General features: G+C 45.5%; 2 protein-coding genes across 3 annotated transcripts in view; one reads left to right on the forward strand and one right to left on the reverse strand.

Annotated features, from left to right (window-relative positions):
- LOC119361916 (protein MRG1-like) overlaps positions 1 to 9,038 on the forward strand; it is a 9,526-nt gene extending 488 nt beyond the window's left edge. The window contains exons 2-12 of one of the 2 annotated variants that reach the window (XM_037627088.1): positions 1 to 148; positions 1,003 to 1,056; positions 1,247 to 1,260; positions 2,895 to 3,040; positions 3,638 to 3,676; positions 3,820 to 3,878; positions 4,564 to 4,668; positions 6,365 to 6,444; positions 7,687 to 7,856; positions 8,456 to 8,540; positions 8,628 to 9,038. In XM_037627088.1, the coding sequence (XP_037482985.1) occupies positions 1 to 148; positions 1,003 to 1,056; positions 1,247 to 1,260; positions 2,895 to 3,040; positions 3,638 to 3,676; positions 3,820 to 3,878; positions 4,564 to 4,668; positions 6,365 to 6,444; positions 7,687 to 7,856; positions 8,456 to 8,540; positions 8,628 to 8,712 (985 nt within the window). In that variant the 3' untranslated portion in view covers positions 8,713 to 9,038. The remainder of the gene's footprint in view (positions 149 to 1,002; positions 1,057 to 1,246; positions 1,261 to 2,894; positions 3,041 to 3,637; positions 3,677 to 3,819; positions 3,879 to 4,563; positions 4,669 to 6,364; positions 6,445 to 7,686; positions 7,857 to 8,455; positions 8,541 to 8,627) is intronic. The other variant, XM_037627089.1, reaches the window with a different exon arrangement.
- A 5,944-nt stretch (positions 9,039 to 14,982) lies between these two features.
- LOC119361919 (cytochrome P450 93G1-like) lies at positions 14,983 to 17,026 on the reverse strand. Its single transcript, XM_037627092.1, has 2 exons — positions 15,990 to 17,026; positions 14,983 to 15,896 (listed from the first exon to the last, which is right to left on the reverse strand). Exons 1-2 carry the CDS (start codon positions 16,989 to 16,991, stop codon positions 15,249 to 15,251), a joined length of 1,650 nt encoding a protein of 549 aa, XP_037482989.1. The 5' UTR covers positions 16,992 to 17,026; the 3' UTR covers positions 14,983 to 15,248.
- Positions 17,027 to 19,970: the final 2,944 nt, after the last annotated feature.

Consider the following 19,970-nt stretch of genomic DNA (forward strand, 5'->3'; position numbering starts at 1 on the left):
CAGCTCCAACACGACCACGACCACGAGCGGCGGCGGCGGCGCCGCCGGGAAGGACAAGGACAGGGACAGGGGCAGGGGCTCCGCGGTCTCCTTCACGGAGGGCGAGAAGGTGCTCGCCTACCACGGCCCGCTCCTCTACGAGGCCAAGGTTGCCCCCTCCCCTCCCTCCCCACCTCCCATTCCGGTCTAGGGTTCGCCCGCCGCCGCGCCGGCTCCCGGGAGGTCCCGCTTCTCCGTTCCGTTTTTTTTTTCGACCGCGGCTAGGGTTTGGAGCGGGGCCGTCAGAGTAGACGAGGGTTCAGGGAGGTTTAATCCGAGGCGTGTACATCACATCGGACGGCGCAGCACTCTTCTTTTCTTCAGAGAAGAAAGAAACGCAGCGCCGTTCGTTCCTCCTCTGCACCGCCCGGATTCTTATATTTAGGGCGTAATTTTTTTAATTCAGAGCGCGCATGTAGACGCGAGCTTGTGAGTATCTCAGTACCAGACCGTGATTAGCACCAGGTGGATTGATTTCCTGGACCATGGGTACTTCATGTAGTAAGTAACAAGGAGTGGGAGATGGGACTACATCTGTACTTCTATATGAAGAAATACGCACACCTGAAGGCTATGTGAAATTTACCAGTTGCACACCTGCAATTCTCCCCTCAGTAATACCGATTTAATAACGGGAGAAACGAAGGCAACCCAAGTAAACGAAACGGAAAACGGGTATACTCTTTATTTTCTTTCTTCAGTTGTAATAGATCGCTCTCATTTCTGCTAAATGTAGTAGTAGTATCTCTTTCCCAACATTATTCAAGTGCTGGCATGTGGAACTAAGCCGTGAATGCCTGGTTGGGAAGTGCATATTAGTGTATGCAGTATATGTTTCTTTGGTACATACTTTTTGCCGGTGTTTTTTATGTATGCTGAATACTTTTTGCAGGTGTTTTTTTATGTATGCTGAATATATGTTGCTGATGACAAAGTTTCGTTATTTGTTCTCAATCTGTGAAGGTTCAAAAAACTGAAAATCGGGAGGACGAGTGGCGGTACTTCGTCCATTATCTTGTAAGTCCCCTCAAATGGCCATTGTAAAACATGGTAATTACCTCAAAGCATTGTTTCCTCATTGTTTTGAAATTATTGGCCACTCTTAGCATTAAGATATCGGAAGATATAATCTCTATATATGTGTCCGCTCTTCCTTGTAGCTCCTTTTTTCCCGCTGTTATTAACTTTGTCTCTTCCCTTTTTGCAGGGATGGAATAAAAAGTAAGTGCATACCACAGTGGCTGTTAGATAAGTCTTCCATATTCACTTGGAATTACTAATGTATCATTATGTTTTTCCTGTTTTTTCTGTTGATGCATACGTCAGTGATATTTGTAAGATATGTAGTTCTTTGCTTGCAATATACTTTATTCGATGTTCTTATTGGTCAAGCAATTGCCATCATCATCACATACAGTAGCCATTCTATCATTACAAGTTGAACTCTCTACAAAGGAAATCTTTGGAATCATGGAATACTGTGCAATGCAACCACCTAGTTTTCATGAGGGTTACGAAATTATGCATGGCTTTTCACTTCTTAGCATTGACTAAACCAAATTCCTTTTCGTTTAGTCAGATATATTTGTATCAAATAATGTGCTTTTTTTATGTAACATCACATTATTTCAAAAGCCTTGACTTTGAGCTGCATGTTCTGCCTGTATTGTACATAAGTTATGTTAAACACGGCCAGTTTTGATCCCTTATAACATAATAATTTATGTTCTAGTTTAATGCAGTTGACTGATGTTGTATAATGCGCCAGTGCTAGTCTTATGCATGATCATATGTTTGGTCATTTGGTGTCTATGTACTATTCTATTATACCTTTGATTTCGTTGTCTGTTGCCAACATACTCGTAAACTTAACAGTAAGCAAACCCATTTCACAATATAAGGCCATTTACTTGTGCACCATCATTTCGCGATATACATCGAAGAAGTCAAGACTTTAATTATTGCAATACTCGACTCTCTGTTCCCACTTCAATGCCGTAAAGGAGGTTAAGTGGCTGTAGACTTGTAGTTTGTCAATTGACAGCATCATGTGTGATCCAATGTCATTACTCATTACTAAGATTAGGCAGCTCTGTGATTTGTGCACACAATGGACTTGTACTAATATTGCAAAACAAAGTGATAATATATTACAGCAGTGAAACTTTTTTTGTTCATTATCACAGTCAAGGCCCTGGATTGTGTCCCATACGGATGTCTAATGGTTCCATTCTTGATTTTTTTTATTACTCAATTTGTTTTACCCGTGCATTTCATTTCCTGAAGTTCAAAGATTGTGGTAATGAAGGCATCTTAGACAGGGTATTATTAATATGTCTCAGCATCCTAAGTGATTCCGTGTTTTTTGTACTGACCTTTAAGTGGGTGGTGGATGGGATTTGGCAATATGAATAAAGCAGAAGGATGGAGGGATTGGTTCAGTAATTGTGCCAATCGAAATTCTGCTTTCATGCACCTGCCAGTTTCAAAGTGTATGGTTTGTCCTCTGTTTATATGGACATCTGAATGAGCTAATACAGCTGTTTGAGTGGCTTGGTAAATAGATCATTTGCGGAAGAGGGTTCCTGTGTTAGTTGCCAGCTGCTGTTAATATTAACAACTAAAAAGAATTGATGTGCAGGGCCATCTTTTGATGGTATTTCATCTTCAGATTTATGGTTGTGCACAGTTATATTCCATTAACTTTTTCATGAATCCCTGTTGAGTGCTTGCTTCTGTCATTTTAATTATGTCACTATCACTGCAGTTAATTAATTGTCCATCCCTGCTGTTCTAATCCTCCATGTACAGTTGTACACATTCTTTTCAACTTATTCAGTTTTCAATGGTTATAGTTGGGATGAATGGGTCGCAAGTGATCGTTTATTGAAGTTGACTGAAGAGAATGTTCGCAAACAACTAGAGCTGAAAAACCAGTCAGGGGACAAAAGCGTCAGGACTGGTGGACGGTCAGCACAGCATAACCCAAAAGGCTCTAATGGTTAGTGACATTTTGCAGCAATGGCATCATCTTGCAATTCATTTCTATCGATGGGATGGCTATAACTGAACATTCTGATCATCTCATACTGATGTAACTCAAATTCCATCCTGCATATCTTCTTTTGAAGTAAATTGTTAAGTTGCAACCCATTATTGGAATGATTTTGTGATAGGTGCTGAAACAACTTTTGGTGATAGATAAGTATGTCACTAGTTATACCTGTCTGCGCTAATGCAGTAATGAATATACTCCCTCCGTTTGTAAATGTAAGTCTTTATAGATATTCCACTATAAACCACATACGGATGTATATAGATGCATATTAAGAGTAGATTCATTCATTTTCCTCCGTATATAGTCCACCTAGTGGAATCTCTACAAAGACTTATATTTAGAAACGGAGGGAGTAGATCACAATGTTCTAAAAGGTGCTTTGTTCCAGTAAGGGTGTCTCTTAGAGCCTTGGTAGGCTAGGTGGCCGCCTTTCAGAACTTTGATAGGGCATTAGAAAGAAAGTCGACATATCTCGACCATATTTATACTTTTGTCTTTTGGTTGAAATTTCTCCTGATTGGCTCTCATATTTGCTTTCAGCGGATGCAAAAGCCGATAAAGAGGACACTAAGGGTCTTGGTAAGTTTGCTCTTCTTTTAACAGAATTCCTTTTGTCATCTGTTTCTTTTATTCTATTGGTGCATTTATCTGTTTTCAGATTTTCCCCAGCTACTTAGTTGTATAATATATTCTTTAATATACTTGTTATGTTGAAATTCCAGTCAAGGGGAAGAAGCGCAAGAATCAGCTTGGCGTTGAGGTGGCTATGATTCCCAAACATGTACATTCTTAAGTATTTGATTTGATTTTCTATAAAGTTCATACTCTATGCATATTATCCATATACAGAACAATACTAATATTAAACATATCTCCTTTTGCACTTCTGTGCTCTTCCAAAATGCTAATACTTATTTATTGTTTACTTTATTCTGTAATTTGCATAAGTCCGGCGATATCCTCAAATTTCCTTGACTGAGGATGACAATTCACACAAAAATTATGACTACTGTGCAATACATGACACCATTCTCTTGCCGTTGTAACACTTTGACCTCCAAATTCATTTTTTAGACAGCATATGCATAATGGCCTGCAACAGCAGCCAGCAATTTTTTTTTTTGGCGAATGAGCCAGCAGCTTAATGTGTAAAAGACGATTGTTGAGAGATTTTGCATACTTGTTCAAGTTATTGCATTTGTATGGTCTATATCACAAAAATTGAAATCGCCACTAGTTGAGGTGAGCTGGCGAGCATCAGTCCTAGTTTCGATAGCTTGAAATGGAACCATCATTTCTATCCAGTATGAAGTTATGGTCCAGCTTAATGAAATAGACTAATAACTTTGAAGCTCGGATATCTTTGCCAAAATGGTAGACTGTAATAAATCAGTTTGCATAGTCTTTTATCAAGTTTCTTGTGATGTTGCTGTAACGTATTAATGACTCCACCTTGGTTGATTCAGGAAAAGGAAAGAAGATCATCAGAGAGTCTCCTAATGTCACAGTTTCCCGTAACACTGAAGAAGCAACTTGTTGATGATTGGGAGTTTGTCACGCAGCTGGGTAAGGTATTCAATTCTTGACTGCACTATCTTTCATTCATTTATTTATATCTGAATTGCACTCATCTTCTTTCTTACATCACTAGTTGGTAGTTGCATATAGTGTTTCAGCTGGTTGGGAAATAACATGTACCAAGAAAAAGAAATAACAAGTACCAAATGGAACGACATGTTGTCTCGATAATGCCTATTTGAAAATGCCTATATTTTAAATAGGAACAAACCTTAGAATAAAATAATGAATTAGCAATCTTTGCCATTTGATAAGCTGTTGGCTCGGATCAGACAGCTACCAACATTTTACTAGAAAAGAAACAATTATTTAACTTCCAAACATGATCCAGTAGTTGAGATTTGAGTTTCTGTTCAACAACAACAAACAACAACAACAAAGCCTTTAGTCCCAAACAAGTTGGGGTAGGCTAGAGGTGAAACCCATGAGATCTCGCGGCCAACTCATGGCTCTGGCACATAGATAGCAAGCTTCCACACACCCCTGTCCATAGCTAGCTCTTTGGTGATACTCCAATCCTTCAGGTCTCTCTTAACGGACTCCTCCCATGTCAAATTTGGTCTACCCCGACCTCTCTTGACATTCTCTGCACGCTTTAGCCGTCCACTATGCACTGGAGCTTCTGAAGGCCTGCGCTGAATATGCCCAAACTATCTCAGACGATGTTGGACAAGCTTCTGTTCAAACATATTTTTTTACATCTTATGGGGCTGATTTTTGTTGATGGGAAAGAGGAGATTGAAGAAGAAATTGTCTCAGGGAGATTGAAAAGGGTAACACAAATAGCTCATGCTCTGAGCTGTGCTTTGTTTGGGGGATGCAATTTTTCTTGATTGATGAGAAGATCACATAGGATGTCCTTTTTACTCAATCATCATATTATTTTCTAGTTTACTTAATCGTATCCGGAAAGGATACCTAATCCTATCCTAAGGCGACGGCGGTGGACTACATGGTCAGTGATTGGGAAACTGACTGAGGGGAAGCGAGATGGGCCGGGAGGAGATTTGGCCTGTGAGGCTGGATGGATTAAATAGGTATTTTCAAATTAAGAAAATCTGGAAGATAAAAATAAAGCAAGGAAAATACCAAATACTCCAGGAAATCCACGAAGAATCAGTGAGGCATATTATAATATGCTGAAACCAAATAAAGTACATACAACTTACGTTGAAGTATAATTTAATCATACTGAACACAAAAGACTATGAAATTCCCATTTGAGCTTTAATTAATTGGAGAAAATCTACAGAAATTTTCTAGCCTAGTTTTTGATAAAATATATTCAAAAAACCCAAACTTGTCATGTTACGAGTTACTGGCCTTATTTGATTCCCACGCTGAAAATGTGCATCCATAAAGAAGTATAATTTCCACCCGCTTTACAAAACAGCTTGTCCTCGAGCTAGAAATTTGGATAATCCTGCACCGTCATCCGTAAAAGTCTCCATTAAGTCGATTGCCACCGCGCTAGACTTTGACTTATAATGCTATTTCTTAGAAAATCATGATGAGAATCCTGCATTTTCAGCATGGTATCATTCTTATCAGTTTTTTGTCATCAAAGAGAGAACCATATCTTTGTTCTTGCAGACTTGTGGGCTGAATCTCATTGCTTGGCTTGATTATTTCCGGGAAATTCTCTGCTATAATTTGATGACATCATCTGAACATTTCCTTGTCCTGCAGCTTGTAAAACTACCTCGATCGCCCACTGTTGATGATATTCTAACGAAGTATTTGGAGTATCGGGTAAAGAAGGACAGCAAGTCAGTAATCTATGTTATGTATCTTGTTTATTAGCCTCTCTTTTTTATGGTCACATTTGTATTCTGTGACTAATACAAGTAGTTTACTAGAATTGTGAACTTACTATTTTTTTTCTTATTATGCAACGGCTTGACTGCATAATGCTGAAGCATCATAGTGCCATTTTAATTACTGTCAGGGAAAACAGCTCCATGCGAAATTCAGATAAAAGTTAAAAACTGGCAGATGTACAAGACACACAGACCTGCTTTTTGTTTGTTTGTGTGGAAAAAAATATTGAATTCTCTTAGGTCAAGATTGAATTCAAGCTTTCCCTGATTTCAGATGGTTTCTTCCAGCAATATAGCAAAAACGTTTGGTCTGATTAGTTCTGATGGCAGTTATAGCTTGCATATGCAAGGCACAAAGACCTGTTTTTGTTTGTTTGTGTGAGAAAAATGACATCTTATGTTGAGATTGAACCATGGATTTCGAGTCGCTCGACTAGTCGCGACTAGTCGACGACTAGTCTATGAGTCGCAAAAATATGGTCGACTCAGCTTAGTGTCGACTCGCGAATCTGAGTCGCGACTAGTCACAACACAGGCTCGACTTCTTCCGAGTCGCTGCTCCAGAGCGACTCGCATGAGTCGCGACTCGAAAACCATGGATTGAACTCAAGCCTTTCATAACTTCAGGTGGCTTCTTCCAGCAATATTACCAAAAACAATTCGTTTTTTTATTTGTAGCGGGGTCTGTAATTTTCTTAAATGAATTACTATTTCTTCACTACTGTATGCTTGTTGGGCCTGTCATGGGCTTGGGATGATTTGTTGCAGCCAGGATACTAACAATTCATATCAGGCTTGCTGAAACTTATCCCATCTGCACAGATTTAATGTCAGCTGTACTATGGGCTTATAGTTTAGCTGATGTGCCTTGCGCCCCCTACTAGTGATCGTTATTACAATGCAGCAGATTATTTATGTGCCAATTCTTTTAGGCGTACAAATATGGCAGAAAGAAAAAAAAACATCAATGGCCTTCTAACCTTACTGGATCAAGTCTGCTAATTCGCCATCAGGGTGGGGAAGTTCCCAACAACTTAAGCTAATGAAGAACAGTTGTTTTATTTATTCGGTTGGCTGTCTAAATGTTGCAAATTCTGTTCTTGTGCAATAGTGTTGTAATTTTGACCCCAAGCTACCTGTGTCATTTGTCAAGCATTGTTTTCTCCATTAAAGTTACCTTTTGTTTTGAAGGATAAGTGACTCTTGTGCTGAGGTAACAAAAGGATTACGCTGTTACTTCGATAAAGCATTGCCTGCCATGCTTTTATACAAGAAAGAGCAAAAGCAGTATAAGGAAGAAATTAAAGGTGACGTTTCACCCTCGACTGTATATGGAGCTGAGCATCTACTACGTCTGTTTGGTATGTCCAAATTTTCCACTACAGGAGCTGTCTTATGTCTTCGATTTTTCCTTTCATATAGTTCCCCAGTGGCTCAGTTCGAAGTGATCATAAGAGCTTTGGAAAATGACATTCGATCTTATCTTATTACTTTATTTGACTTTCCTTGATCCACTGTCAGTCAGTCAGTTGTAGCAGTATCTATCACCCTTGGTTTGTTGTTTAAACTGATAAGATGCTTACTCATGGAGGCATTATAATTTTAGTCTTCCTATAAAGCTCGGTGCACAATTTCTTGTCTTCCAAAGGAACTCTAACCCAGTTTGGTCCTCTTTCTGCAAGGCACCCCAAAACTGAAATAAAAAAAAACTGGCATGTTTGCTTGGAAGCAAACCATGTTTCTTGCCTTGCAAAGGGGGCTGAAAACGGCGGCCATGCACCACTAGCTTTCTACTTTTCTGGGGAAACTTGTTTGCCAAGTACATTATATGTTTCTGAACTGATCTGGGATAGTTGTTGATACCTCAGAAAGCACATTGCTTGTGTTTTGATTAGTTTAGTAGGATTGGTAACTTGATTAGGTCAATATCGTTTTTCTGATTGTCTTTACCACTTTACAGTGAAACTACCAGAGCTACTTTCTTCTGTGAACATGGAAGAAGATGCACTCAACAAACTGCAGCAGAAATTACTGGACATTCTCAAGTAAGCAACTCTTGATTAAATTGTCAGCATATGCTTGATTCTCAGTTGAGGCCAAACTGATCCGCTTCGTATCGACCAAATTGTCAGGTTTCTGCAGAAGAACCAAGTTCATTTCTTCCTTTCTGCGTACGACGGCGATTCCAAAGGCGCCGACGGGGCAAAAGGCAAATAGAAGCAAACGTTGGTATCTGTATGTCGGATGCGCCATCCACTGCTGGATTTGTGCTGCGTAGCTCACACCTCATAGTCTGGTTGTTGCTTGGATGTGGATGTTTTGTGGGATGTGTGACCCCTGACCGCTGATCGCCGCTGCTCTGCTTGCTAACGACAAGTTCATGTAGCTGACCTGTCCAACATCACTGTTGGCCGGCGTACAAAATCCTTGCGTCTGTGTGGTGCCCCTGGGACTGACCTGCATCAGTTAACTAGTGTACATTTGCAGAATCTCTCTGTTTTCTTGCGAACTCTGAATAATTTCCTTCTTTGAACGACACCAAATTGCGAGTGCCGCCTCCATTCCCGTGTGCGGATCGTTTTTCGTTAGGACAAGGTCTGGCCCAAGAATTACTTATGTGGTTTCTATGGCATGATTGCTATCGCTAGATATGTTTTCTGACACTAGTGTAATGTAAGATGTTTTTTGACACTAGTGTAGTGTAGTGTCAAAAAACGTTTGACGTTATAGGACGGAGGGAGTAGATGATACAAACGGGAATGGAGGCATACAAATTTGGGTTCCTCTTTCAAATTGGGTGCAGTTGTTTTTCTGGATTTTTGTTTCCCTTGCGCCTCAGGCTGCAAGTGGACGCGGGCTCCCCGCGGTGCCCACGTAAAAGCCCACGTAATTTGTGTTCGTGGACCCCATAGATAGAGCAACTGGATATGTGGGATACGTGGGTTTGTCCTGCGACGTCCGCGAGCCCACTTCCTTCTCACTTCCTCAAATCAGGGCCCGCCGCCATGTAGCTCTGCCATGACCACAACGCCTTCTTCCAACTCCGCCACGGACGCCGCCACAGCGTCGTCGTCGTCCGATTCTGTCATGGTCGTCCCACTCCGCCATGGATGCCGCCACAACATTGCGGCCCAGCTCCGCCATGGACGACGCATCTTTGCCATCATCACGATCTTGGAAAAAGCCTCGCGTTTGTATGGTGCCATCCGCAAGCAGCGACACACATCCATCTCTCTCGTTGATCAGTCATTTACTCATTCTTTGCCTGTCCATCCGTTTTCCACAGCCGTGTGGGCAGCGACAGCTTGTACATCAGATCCATGTTTTGACGGTGCACGATGTCCAGCTTCAGGTAACTTACTCATGCTTGCCGGCACCAGAAGTCCTCGTGTTCTACTATCACTATTCAGTATGCATGAACATGAACAGTTGAGTATTTCTATATGCTGCCTGATGTGCTTGTACGCGCTTGTACTCCGCTGTTATTTGAGTGCAGGAACATTCACTTTCAGTCATGTTGTTGGATGTGGGTTACCCGCTAAACCCACTTATCCCGTGTAAAAATATGCGGGCAGATGCGGACTTTCCACTTATGCTATGCGACAGATGTTGGGCGGATGCGGGCTTCCCGCAGACAGTCCCACTTGCAGCCTGACTTGCGCCTGCTTTGGGAAATGGTACATAGCTATATTTCAAAATTTGTATTTTGAATGCTTTTAAAATGTGGAACGGCTTACAAATACTTTGGCAACTCATGTGTGAAGAGCCCAAGTATAGGGTTTCCGGCTAGGGACGTGGAGCATTTGAGCTCGAGCTCAAATGAGCCAGCATGAACAGTAAAATAAAAAAACTCAAAAATTTCTGATTTTGTTTTGTGGTGAACTTTGACAAATGTTCTAAGTGCTTGCAAATTTTCATCATGAGATCACATTTGTAGAAGGCGCGACAAAACAAAAACAAAACGATGCTCTCGAAATGCTACTTTCAAAAGCATTTTGAAGCATCGATTTTTTTTTGCCACGCCTTCCATGAATATTATCTCAAACACTTAGAACATTTGTCAAAGTGTACCGCATTTTTTAAAGTTTTTTTGATTTTTTTAAATTTACTGTTCATCTGAGCTCAAAAGGTGCTTTCTTCTTTCACTTGCTGTTACTTGCTTAACTCTGGGATACTTATGTGTTCTGGTGCGGGTGCTGCGGTGGGGTGCCTGCACTTGCACTTGTTCCTGATAAATACCCGAGCCCGTGTGGGCGAAGGATGTGTCATGTCCTTTTCAATGAAATGAAGTTTGGATTGGAGGCGAATAGCCCCCTCGGTTGGGAAAATAAGTGATGCAGCCCGTTTTGCCCACAGCGGCAATCCAGCCTGTCTGTGCATCATAACAGAGGGATTTGTATTCAATGTGTTTCCATAGTAAATTGAGCCGTGTACTCGTCTTCTTCTTTTGTCTCGTGTGAAACTTGACCACAGCTACTTTCTTCATCTAGGTGAATAAGTCATCTTAGGTTGTGCACCGTGACCAACGAGAAGGGGAAAACAAAAGAACTTAATGTTTATTTGCTAATTAAAGACTAGCCACAATGGTGAGTAACATACACTAGTAACATACACATATCACTAGACTATATTACTACTTTCATAGTGGGTAGTAACATAAGTGTAGTAACATGCAAAGCTTCATTTATTAGGTTATAGACTCATGTTGCATTGGGACATGCGATGTTACAGTAACTAGCTAAGTCACTATAACTATCTCTCTCCTCATTAACTCACTGCCACATAAGCAAAATTGTTGAGTTGGACTCGATGTTACTGCTGAAGTTAATTACTCCCACTGTGGCTAGTCTAAGAGCACAACATGCAATGAACTAACCACTGCATGTCGTGTTTGGTAGTCTCAAGTCTTTAAAAGCATGTACACCCCACATCTCTTATTGGTCGATATGTCAAAAAACAAGAAACGAGGTAGAAGATAATGCACCGCGTCTAAGTGTTTTGGGATTATTTGATTTTCGTAAGATGACTTACACATTTAGATAGAGGGAGTAAGTTTTTTTTTTTTGAGGGATTGATCACAGCTAGGTTGAGTGAGCCGCGTGGAGTAGTGCAGAATAGCGAGAGGGGAGCTTCCACGTCCAACTCCTAACATATTTGTATTGTTTCCCTAAAACAAACATATTCGTATTGTCAACGGCTTAATATAGTACTTCTCCCTTTCTTTTTACTAAGGCCATGTCAAATGCTCACCCCTAAAACGGAATCGTATCCGTCCGTGAATGCGTCCGTGAACAGTGATACGGGAGCCGGTCATTCAACCAAGTCTGCATACATTCCAAATGGTTCTGGACAAACCGGGGATCATGCAATCCAGATGATTTTCATTAAATCGTACCACATTCATTACATTTTCAACACATTTCATTAAACAAAAGCATCCGTAAGTTAATTTAGTCTAAATCTTCATCGGTGTCTGTGCTCCCAGTGGTTGTGTGCCCCGGAAAGTGAAGCTGCAGGTCACCGGAGAGGAAGAGTTAGACATGGGACATGGATGGCCCACATGGAACACGAGGTGCCGCCGTCCACATCGGTGGAGGTGAGGTCAACCATGGACGTGGACATGCCAGCCTTGTGGTCGCAGCGATGCCAATGGCACGATGCAGGTGTTCCCTTCCGCGACCGCTTGCGTGTCCGCCAGCGCCATGCAAGCGCTACACGCGGCCTCGTAGAGCGCCGCTGCTCCTCGATGAAGTTCGGGTTCTCCGCAGCCATGGCCGTCAGGCCCTCCGCCAGCAGGTGATGGATGAGGAGAGCGAGGTTGTACACTGCTCCTCTTATGTCTGCTGGAACATTGGCACCGGCCGCGGCACCAAAAACCAATGTGCACTGTATGTTTTGACAGAGAGAGTATCATATAAACGATGCATTACTATAGAATAATTATGTGAAATGAAGTGTTGTACTCCAGTATGAAGTGTACCCATACCCATTATGTTGTGCCTACAGTCAACATGGCTTAGCGATTTGCGCTTTACTGTACTCCCTCCGTTTTTATTTACTCTGTATATTAGAGTTGACTGGAGTCAAACTTTGTAAAGTTTGACCAAGTATATAAAAAACAATATAGACATTTATCATAATAAATCTATACGATGTGAAAGTACATTCAATAATAAATCTAATGTTGTTGATTTGTTATTATATATCTTAATATTTTTGTTTATAAACTTGATCAAAGTTTGTAAAGCTTGACTTTGACCAAAGCTAATATGCGAACTAAATAAAAACGGAAGGAGTATGAAGTGTATTCAATGTGGCATTCATGGTAAATTGAGAGCTTCCATGTGGATTCCTAACATATTCGTACTGTCAACGGTTCCAAGCTGTTTCGTCTACGTTCGTGTGTTTTTGGATAGGATCTTTTGGATCTATGTTATTCTTCATCGGCGGCGGTTGCTGTTCGGGTGCGCTGGTCTTATTGGGACTTAGTACAACGACTTTTTGACGGTCTACTACAACAAGTTGTGCCCGACTTTAACGAGGAAGGGGCGATGACGGCGGCGCCCTTTGACTCGCTTCAGTTCTTGTAATCGTCACTATGTGGTCTACGGATCTGTATGTAATTCCCATTATTTCTGGTATCCATTATACTGATATGCTCGAAAATGAATAGAAGAAAAGTTTCTTAAAAAAATATTGTCTAAACGTCTTTTAAACGGAAAAACTAACGCCCACACATGTGGGCGTTTGCACATCGCCCACACGCCTCGATCACCACTCATTTTGCCACGTATGAATAGATGACATCAGCGGAAATCTTTTTGGTTTTCGGCTTAAAAATATTTTATCTCCTAATTAAAAAGGCGAATTAAAAATTCATTTTCATCATTAAATCCGTCTCGACGAGATCTTCAAAATTAGACCCCATGTTGATATGTTTCGACGAAACTTTTTTTGGCCAAAAGTTGCCATGATGTTTACACTGTAGTTGCCATGGTACTTAAACTAAAGTTGCCATGTGACAATTTTAGTTTGTAGATCATGGCAATTTTAGTTTTTGATGATGGCAATTCCAGTATTTTGACCATGAAAATATTTTTTTGCATGAACCATGGCAATTTTAAGTGCATGTATCATGGCAATTTTAGTTTATGGTGCATGACAAGTCTAGTTTCTTAATTCTCTGTTTTATAATATGTCAAAATTTACTTTTTAATATAGAAGAAAATAGCTGAAACATAACAATGCAACTTTAGTGTAAACATCATGGCAATTCATGTGCAATAGACATGACAACTTTTAACAAAAAAAATTTCGCCGAAATATATTGATATGAGATCTAGTTTCGAAGATCTCGTCGCGAGGGATTTATTGGTGATAACGGATCTTCAATCGGAATTTTCATTTAAGAGATAAAACATTTTAAAAACTGAAAATCCAAAAAATTTTCCACATGCATACATGCGGTGACATGGCGTAGTCTGTATGTTATAGAGCGTGTGGACGAGTTTGGCTCCCACCATACGTGTGGGCGTTTTTTTTGCATGGTAATACGTGTCTCATTCATATCATAAATAACAAAGTATAAGTCACGTAAAAACCGACAAGACAAAACTGAAAAGATAGTAGAACATCTCTGAGCTTGACACCAACGCCCGTCACCTGCCTCCGGCACCACCATAGCAGCCACTGAAGAAAAGAATGACGAATCACCACCTCACCCGAGCTCGACGCGGCTCCATCGTTGATTTGCAGCTTTGCGGACCTCCAAGGTGGCTCACCAAAAGTGAAGCCTTTGCCGTTGAACGAATCAGACCGGGGCAACACCCCGGACACGCCATCGAACTCCAGATCTGGCACCCCACCACGACTAAGACGCCGAAGGAGGAAACCATACCTGTCATCCACGAACCACGAGCCCATCAGATGTTCCGTCTTCCAGATGTCGTCGATGCAGACCACAATCTGCATCCGCTCCTGGACTACCTCCCAAGCTCCACGCCGATGCTGGAGCAAACGCCGTTGCAACGGCGGAGCCCGAGGACACAGGTCCACCTCGAGGATGCCGCCGCCGCCACGCCATCCTTGCTTGAACAGACTGGTTTTCAAATCCATCCCCAACCATAGAACCGATGGCCTTGTCAGGGAAGGATCCAAAAAATATTTATTCAGCATCGTCATTGTCGTCACCGAAGCAAAGACGATGAACAACCTAAAAACCTAAACTATGAGGAAGTAAAATCAATCCACGCGCGTGGATTCGGCGGCCCCCTCGCCACCGATGACCGAGGTCGCCGGCGGAGGGGAGCCGCCGAAGAACGGCGGTGGAAGATCGGCCTCTCCTGGCGGCGGCTAGGGTTGCAGCCGCCAGGGAGAGGAAAACGTATCGCTCCCTGCTCACGGCGTCCGATCATACGTGTGGGCGTCAGCATTGTCCCTTTTAAAAGAGAATAGAGAGAGTAGCGGCAATATACAGTTCCACGGAAGTAAAAAATTGCAAAATATAACGATGACAGTAAACATTGGAACGATCCAACGGCACGTCTTAATTAGCGTGACAACGGCAATAGTAGGTTAACATGGTCACCAATGTGTACAGGTGAAAAGAACACTCTTGACGTGTACGTGCGGACGACACAAGAAAAAGTACATAGGGACATGCACCGATGCACGACAGCGACGCCGTGCCGGACCAGGCGCGCCGGCGTCCGTGCAGCGCCCAGGTATGGTACGTACGTACGGTGCGGCCGGGCTTAGACGACCGCCGGGAAGGGGCTGAGGCGCGGCGAGGGGCGGAGCAGCAGCGGGTGCTTGCGCGCGCACACCAGCCCGTCGGCCTCCTCCATGTCTATCTTCTTCCCGTCGATGTCGGCGGGCACGGCCCAGTCGAAGCACTGCACCAGGGCCGCCACGACGGCGGGCACGGACTGGAGCGCCAGCCCCATGCCGGGGCACCCGCGCCGGCCGCTCCCGAACGGCAGGTACTGGAAGTGCTGCCCGCGCGGGTCCAGCGCCTCGTTGCGCCCGCCGGCCAGGAACCGCTCCGGCCGGAACTCCAGCGGCGCGTCCCAGTTGGCCGGGTCGCGCGCGATGGACCACAGGTTGATGAACACCGCCGTGCCCGCCGGCACCGTGAACCCGCCGGCCGCGGTCACCACCATCTCCTCCGTCGACTGCCGGTGCGCGATCGGGGCCGCCGGGCGCAGCCGCAGCGTCTCCTTGTACGCCGCCTGCAGGTACGGGAGGCTCGCCACGTCGCCCTCGCCGGCGATCCTGTCGCGCCCCACCACCGCGTCGATCTCCGACCGCACCTTGCGGAGGCACTCCGGGTGGTTCATCAGCTCCGCCAGCATCCACTCCACCATCGCCGCCGACGTGTCGGAGCCAGCGGTCACCACGTCCTGCATAGTACATCCACGTACGTGCGTGATCGAGAAGAATTCAATAATCGCAACGGCACGAAGAAGAAAATTAATTAAAAGCTTTGGTCTTACGATGACGAAGGCTTTGATCTTCTTCCTGGTGAGCTTCACCTCCGCCGCCGCGTCGTCCTCCAACTTGTCCAGCAGGATGTCGAGCAAGTCCTTGCTGCTCTCCGTCGTCGTTCCCGTGGCCGTCTTCTTCTCCGGCGTCTCTCCTTCTCCTCCACCACGCATCCTCCTGGCCTCTCGGGCCTCCTCCTTGTGCCGTATCATCTCCTCGAGCAGCGCGTCGAAGCGGCGGTGGACGTCGGCGGCCCGGCGACCGAGGCCCTGGAGGTCCCAGCCGCGGCACACGGCGATGTAATCCTCGACGTTGAACGCGCCGACGAGCTCCGCGACCGCCTTCACCAGCGCCTGCGCCTCCTCCGTGACGCTCCCGGGCACGGTGCTGGCCATCATCCTGATGATGGACGTGTTCGACAGCCGGATGAGCGCGGCGGTGAGGTCCACCGCCTCAGCACCCGACGCCTGGTGCAGCACGCTCTGCAGCAGGGACACGAGGCCGGCGCGGCGGACGGGGCGGAGCTGCTCGACGGTGCGGGGGCCGAGGAGCTCGGACATGCAGAGGCGCTTCATGGAGCGCCAGTGCGGGCCGTAGGGCGCGAAGGCGAAGCCGTCGTCGCCGTACGCGAACTGGCGCGCCACGGCCGTGAGCGGCCGCTCCGAGATCTTGCCCTCGTGGGTCCGGATGAACTCGGCGGCGACGCCGGCCGAGCTGGCCACCACGCAGTGGGTGGAGCCGAGCCGGATGTGCATAAGCGGGCCCAGCCTGGCCGCCAGGTCGTGGAAGGTGCGGTGCACCGGCGGGCGCACCAGGTGCAGGTGCCCGATCACCGGGAAACCCCGCGGGCTCGGCGGCAGCCGCGGCTTCCGTCCCCCGCCTCTGCTCACGGCGGCGATCATAAGGACCGCGGTGGCGAGCGCGGCCGCGAGGAGGGAGGCTGTCACTGGGTCCTGCGTCAGCTGCCGAAGAAGAAGCAGCGCCGGCTGCTCCATGCTGGACGCCATTGCCATTGCCACCACGGCACCACCTGCTACCTCCGGGTTACACGCACGTACTGCTGTGCTTTTATATAGACGGCAAATGCAATTAACAAGCTAGCTGCCGAGCTCGATTGGACTCGTTGGTAGGTAAACGTATGGATCACCATGATCTATCGGCAAGCTTCGGTAGGATCGATCGTATTCATTTCCTACTGTGCAGAAAAGTCTCGGAGTGAGAAGTCGAATAGTTTTTCTGTCAGTTTTGTTAAAGCTGTCATAAGTATTGCACGTCTAAACCCTATACCACAGATATAGCATAGACTAGATTCGTGTGGATATTTTCTCTCTCTCTTTTATGCTTGATTATGTTGCTTAGATCATGTGCAATTACTACACATACCCTTTTTTGGTTGGAAGTTTAAAGTTCCTTGTTGAAAGCTCAACAGTATTGCTAAGTCGACTTGTTTGCTAAGTCTAGTTTGTGCTATATCTGTGAGATTTTACATTGACATCCGTGCAAAATTTTCTTTTCGATTTTCCCTTTTTCTCTTTTGCATGTTACTAGCTTGGTCTTGGTTTATTGACCCCTTTCGTATTTTGTGTCTGAATTTAATTAACGAAATGCTAATGCATGTCACATAAAATAGTATCATTGAAAACTATGTGTACATACGAATCCAAGGATATAATTTTTATGATATGCTTTGACATCTTGTCAGTTAAATCGATGGCCAAATTATGACACAAAATACGAAGTGGGCCAAATTATGACACTTAACTAGACGTGATTAAATCTCAGTCGCTTGAGTCTTAGCCACACCCAAAGCTCAAACATTGGCATCAGGAGTTTGAACGTTACAAGTAGAATGTTCGTAGTTCCTCATTTGAAAATTCGGCACGTCTTCTATGTTGAAAAGTGCATTGTTTTGTAAAAGAAAAAAACTCTAGGCACCTAGTTGAGAGATTGCGCGGAAAGTTTGTGTCAACGTGAAGTCCATTACTAGTGTCCCCGCCCCTCCGCTAGCCTAGCCCCACCGACGGCCACTTTGGCCCCGGCGTCCACCCAGCTGCCGTCAACCCCTGCTCCATGGCCTCGCGCTCGCCCTCTCCCACGGCGGGTAGCTCTCGCGAGTTCCGCTGGAAGGACTCTAGCCCGCCGCCTTCCAACCAGTCCCATGCCAGCCACCGCTCCTTCCAGGAGGCCCTCTGCGGGGCGAGCGGCGGTCGCCACCGTCGTCGCTTGCCCCACGCCCAGCCCCCCGCTCCGAGATCCACCGCGTGTCTCCGGTGGAGGAGGTGGGTTGGGAGGCCGACGTGGATGGTGCTGGCTGGACCATGGCCCGCGGGCGTCACGACCATCGTCCTCGACCGTGTCGCCCTGGCTGGTGCTCCGACGTGAACCCCCGTCTTTCTGCCCCACCCCTGCACAAGGATGAGTGCCCCAGATGCCTTGGCCAGGGGCACCCGCGCTTCGAGTGTCATCACGACGTTCGTTGCGTCGATGCCGCTTCTTTGGCCACATCGCCAGCGACTGCACGAACCCGCATGCTGCTCCCCCCTCTTGCTCGCCTCCAGCCAATCAGCCGCAACCAGTCTCCCATGGGTCCTCCTCAGGCGTGGCGGCCTCCGGGATGCGATCTGAACCATCCCCGCCGTCGTCCTCCAACAGCGCCTCCCTAGGGATCTCGCTGGCGCCCTCCCCTTCGCCGGTTCCCTTGGCTCCGCCGTCCTCTAGCCATGTTGTTGCTTTGTCCTCCCGTGTGGTGTCGGCGATGTCTGGTCAACCGTCGCTCCGTCCGGCAAGCGCCATCCGCTACCTTCCGAGGACCCTCGAGCTCGAGGCAGCTGAGGATGCCCTGCGCTTTGAGCTTGTCGCACTCGTGGCTGGTAACCGTGTCAACATCTCTGCTGACGAGGTCACGGTGGCACTCCGTGAGCAGGTCGGCCTGCCCGTGCATGAGTTCTCCGTTCACCGCCACCCCGAGTGATTTCTCCTTCACTTCCGTTCTATGGCCTCACGCACCCGCGTCGCAGCGACATCGACGCATACACCTCGCTTCCACCTCCTCTTCTAACCTTGGAGCCACCTCGCCGGCGGTAAGCCTATTTTTGTGTTGTTCCGGGTCCGCATAGTGATGCATGGTATACCTGAGCATGCTTGGCTGCGTTCTACTGCCGATATGCTTCTGGCCCCCTTCTGTCTCACCGAAGACCTTGTCTCTGATACATCTCCATCGTATCTACTTTTTCAAACTCTTTTGCCCTTGTTTTGGACTCTAATTTGCATGATTTGAATGAAACTAACCCGGGCTGACGCTGTTTTCAGCAGAATTGCCTTGGTGTTATTTTTGTGCAAAAATAAAAGTTCTCAGAATGACCTGAAAATCCATGTAGAATATTTTTGGAATAAATAAAAAATATTGGCAAAAGAATCAATCAAGGGGGACCCACCTGTTGTCCACAAGGGTGGAGGGTGCGCACTTGCCTTGTGGGTCCCGTAGACCTCCACCGACCATAACTCCAACTCCATATATTCACATTCGGGGAGAAAAAAATCAGAGAGACGGATTCATCATGTTTTATGATACGGAGCCGCCGCCACCTCCTGTTCTCAATGAGAGAGCAGATCTGGAGTCCGTTCGGGGCTCCGAAGAGGGGAAATCATCATCGTCGTCATCATCAACCATCCTCCATCACCAATTTCATGATGCTCACCGCCGTGCGTGAGTAATTCCATCGTAGGCTTGCTGGACGGTGATGGGTTGGATGAGATTTATCATATAATCGAGTTATTTTTGTTAGGGTTTGATCCCTAGTATCCATTATGTTATGAGATTGATGTTGCTATGACTTTGCTATGCTTAATGCTTGTCACTAGGGCCCGAGTGCCATGATTTCAGATCTGAACCTATTATGTTTCCATGAATATATTTGTGTTCTTGATCCTATCTTGCAAGTTGTAGACACCTATTACGAGTTATGATCTGCATACCCCAAGGTGACAATAAT

This window comes from Triticum dicoccoides, chromosome 2B (assembly GCF_002162155.2).
Source record: "Triticum dicoccoides isolate Atlit2015 ecotype Zavitan chromosome 2B, WEW_v2.0, whole genome shotgun sequence".
Classification (NCBI taxonomy): domain Eukaryota; kingdom Viridiplantae; phylum Streptophyta; class Magnoliopsida; order Poales; family Poaceae; genus Triticum; species Triticum dicoccoides.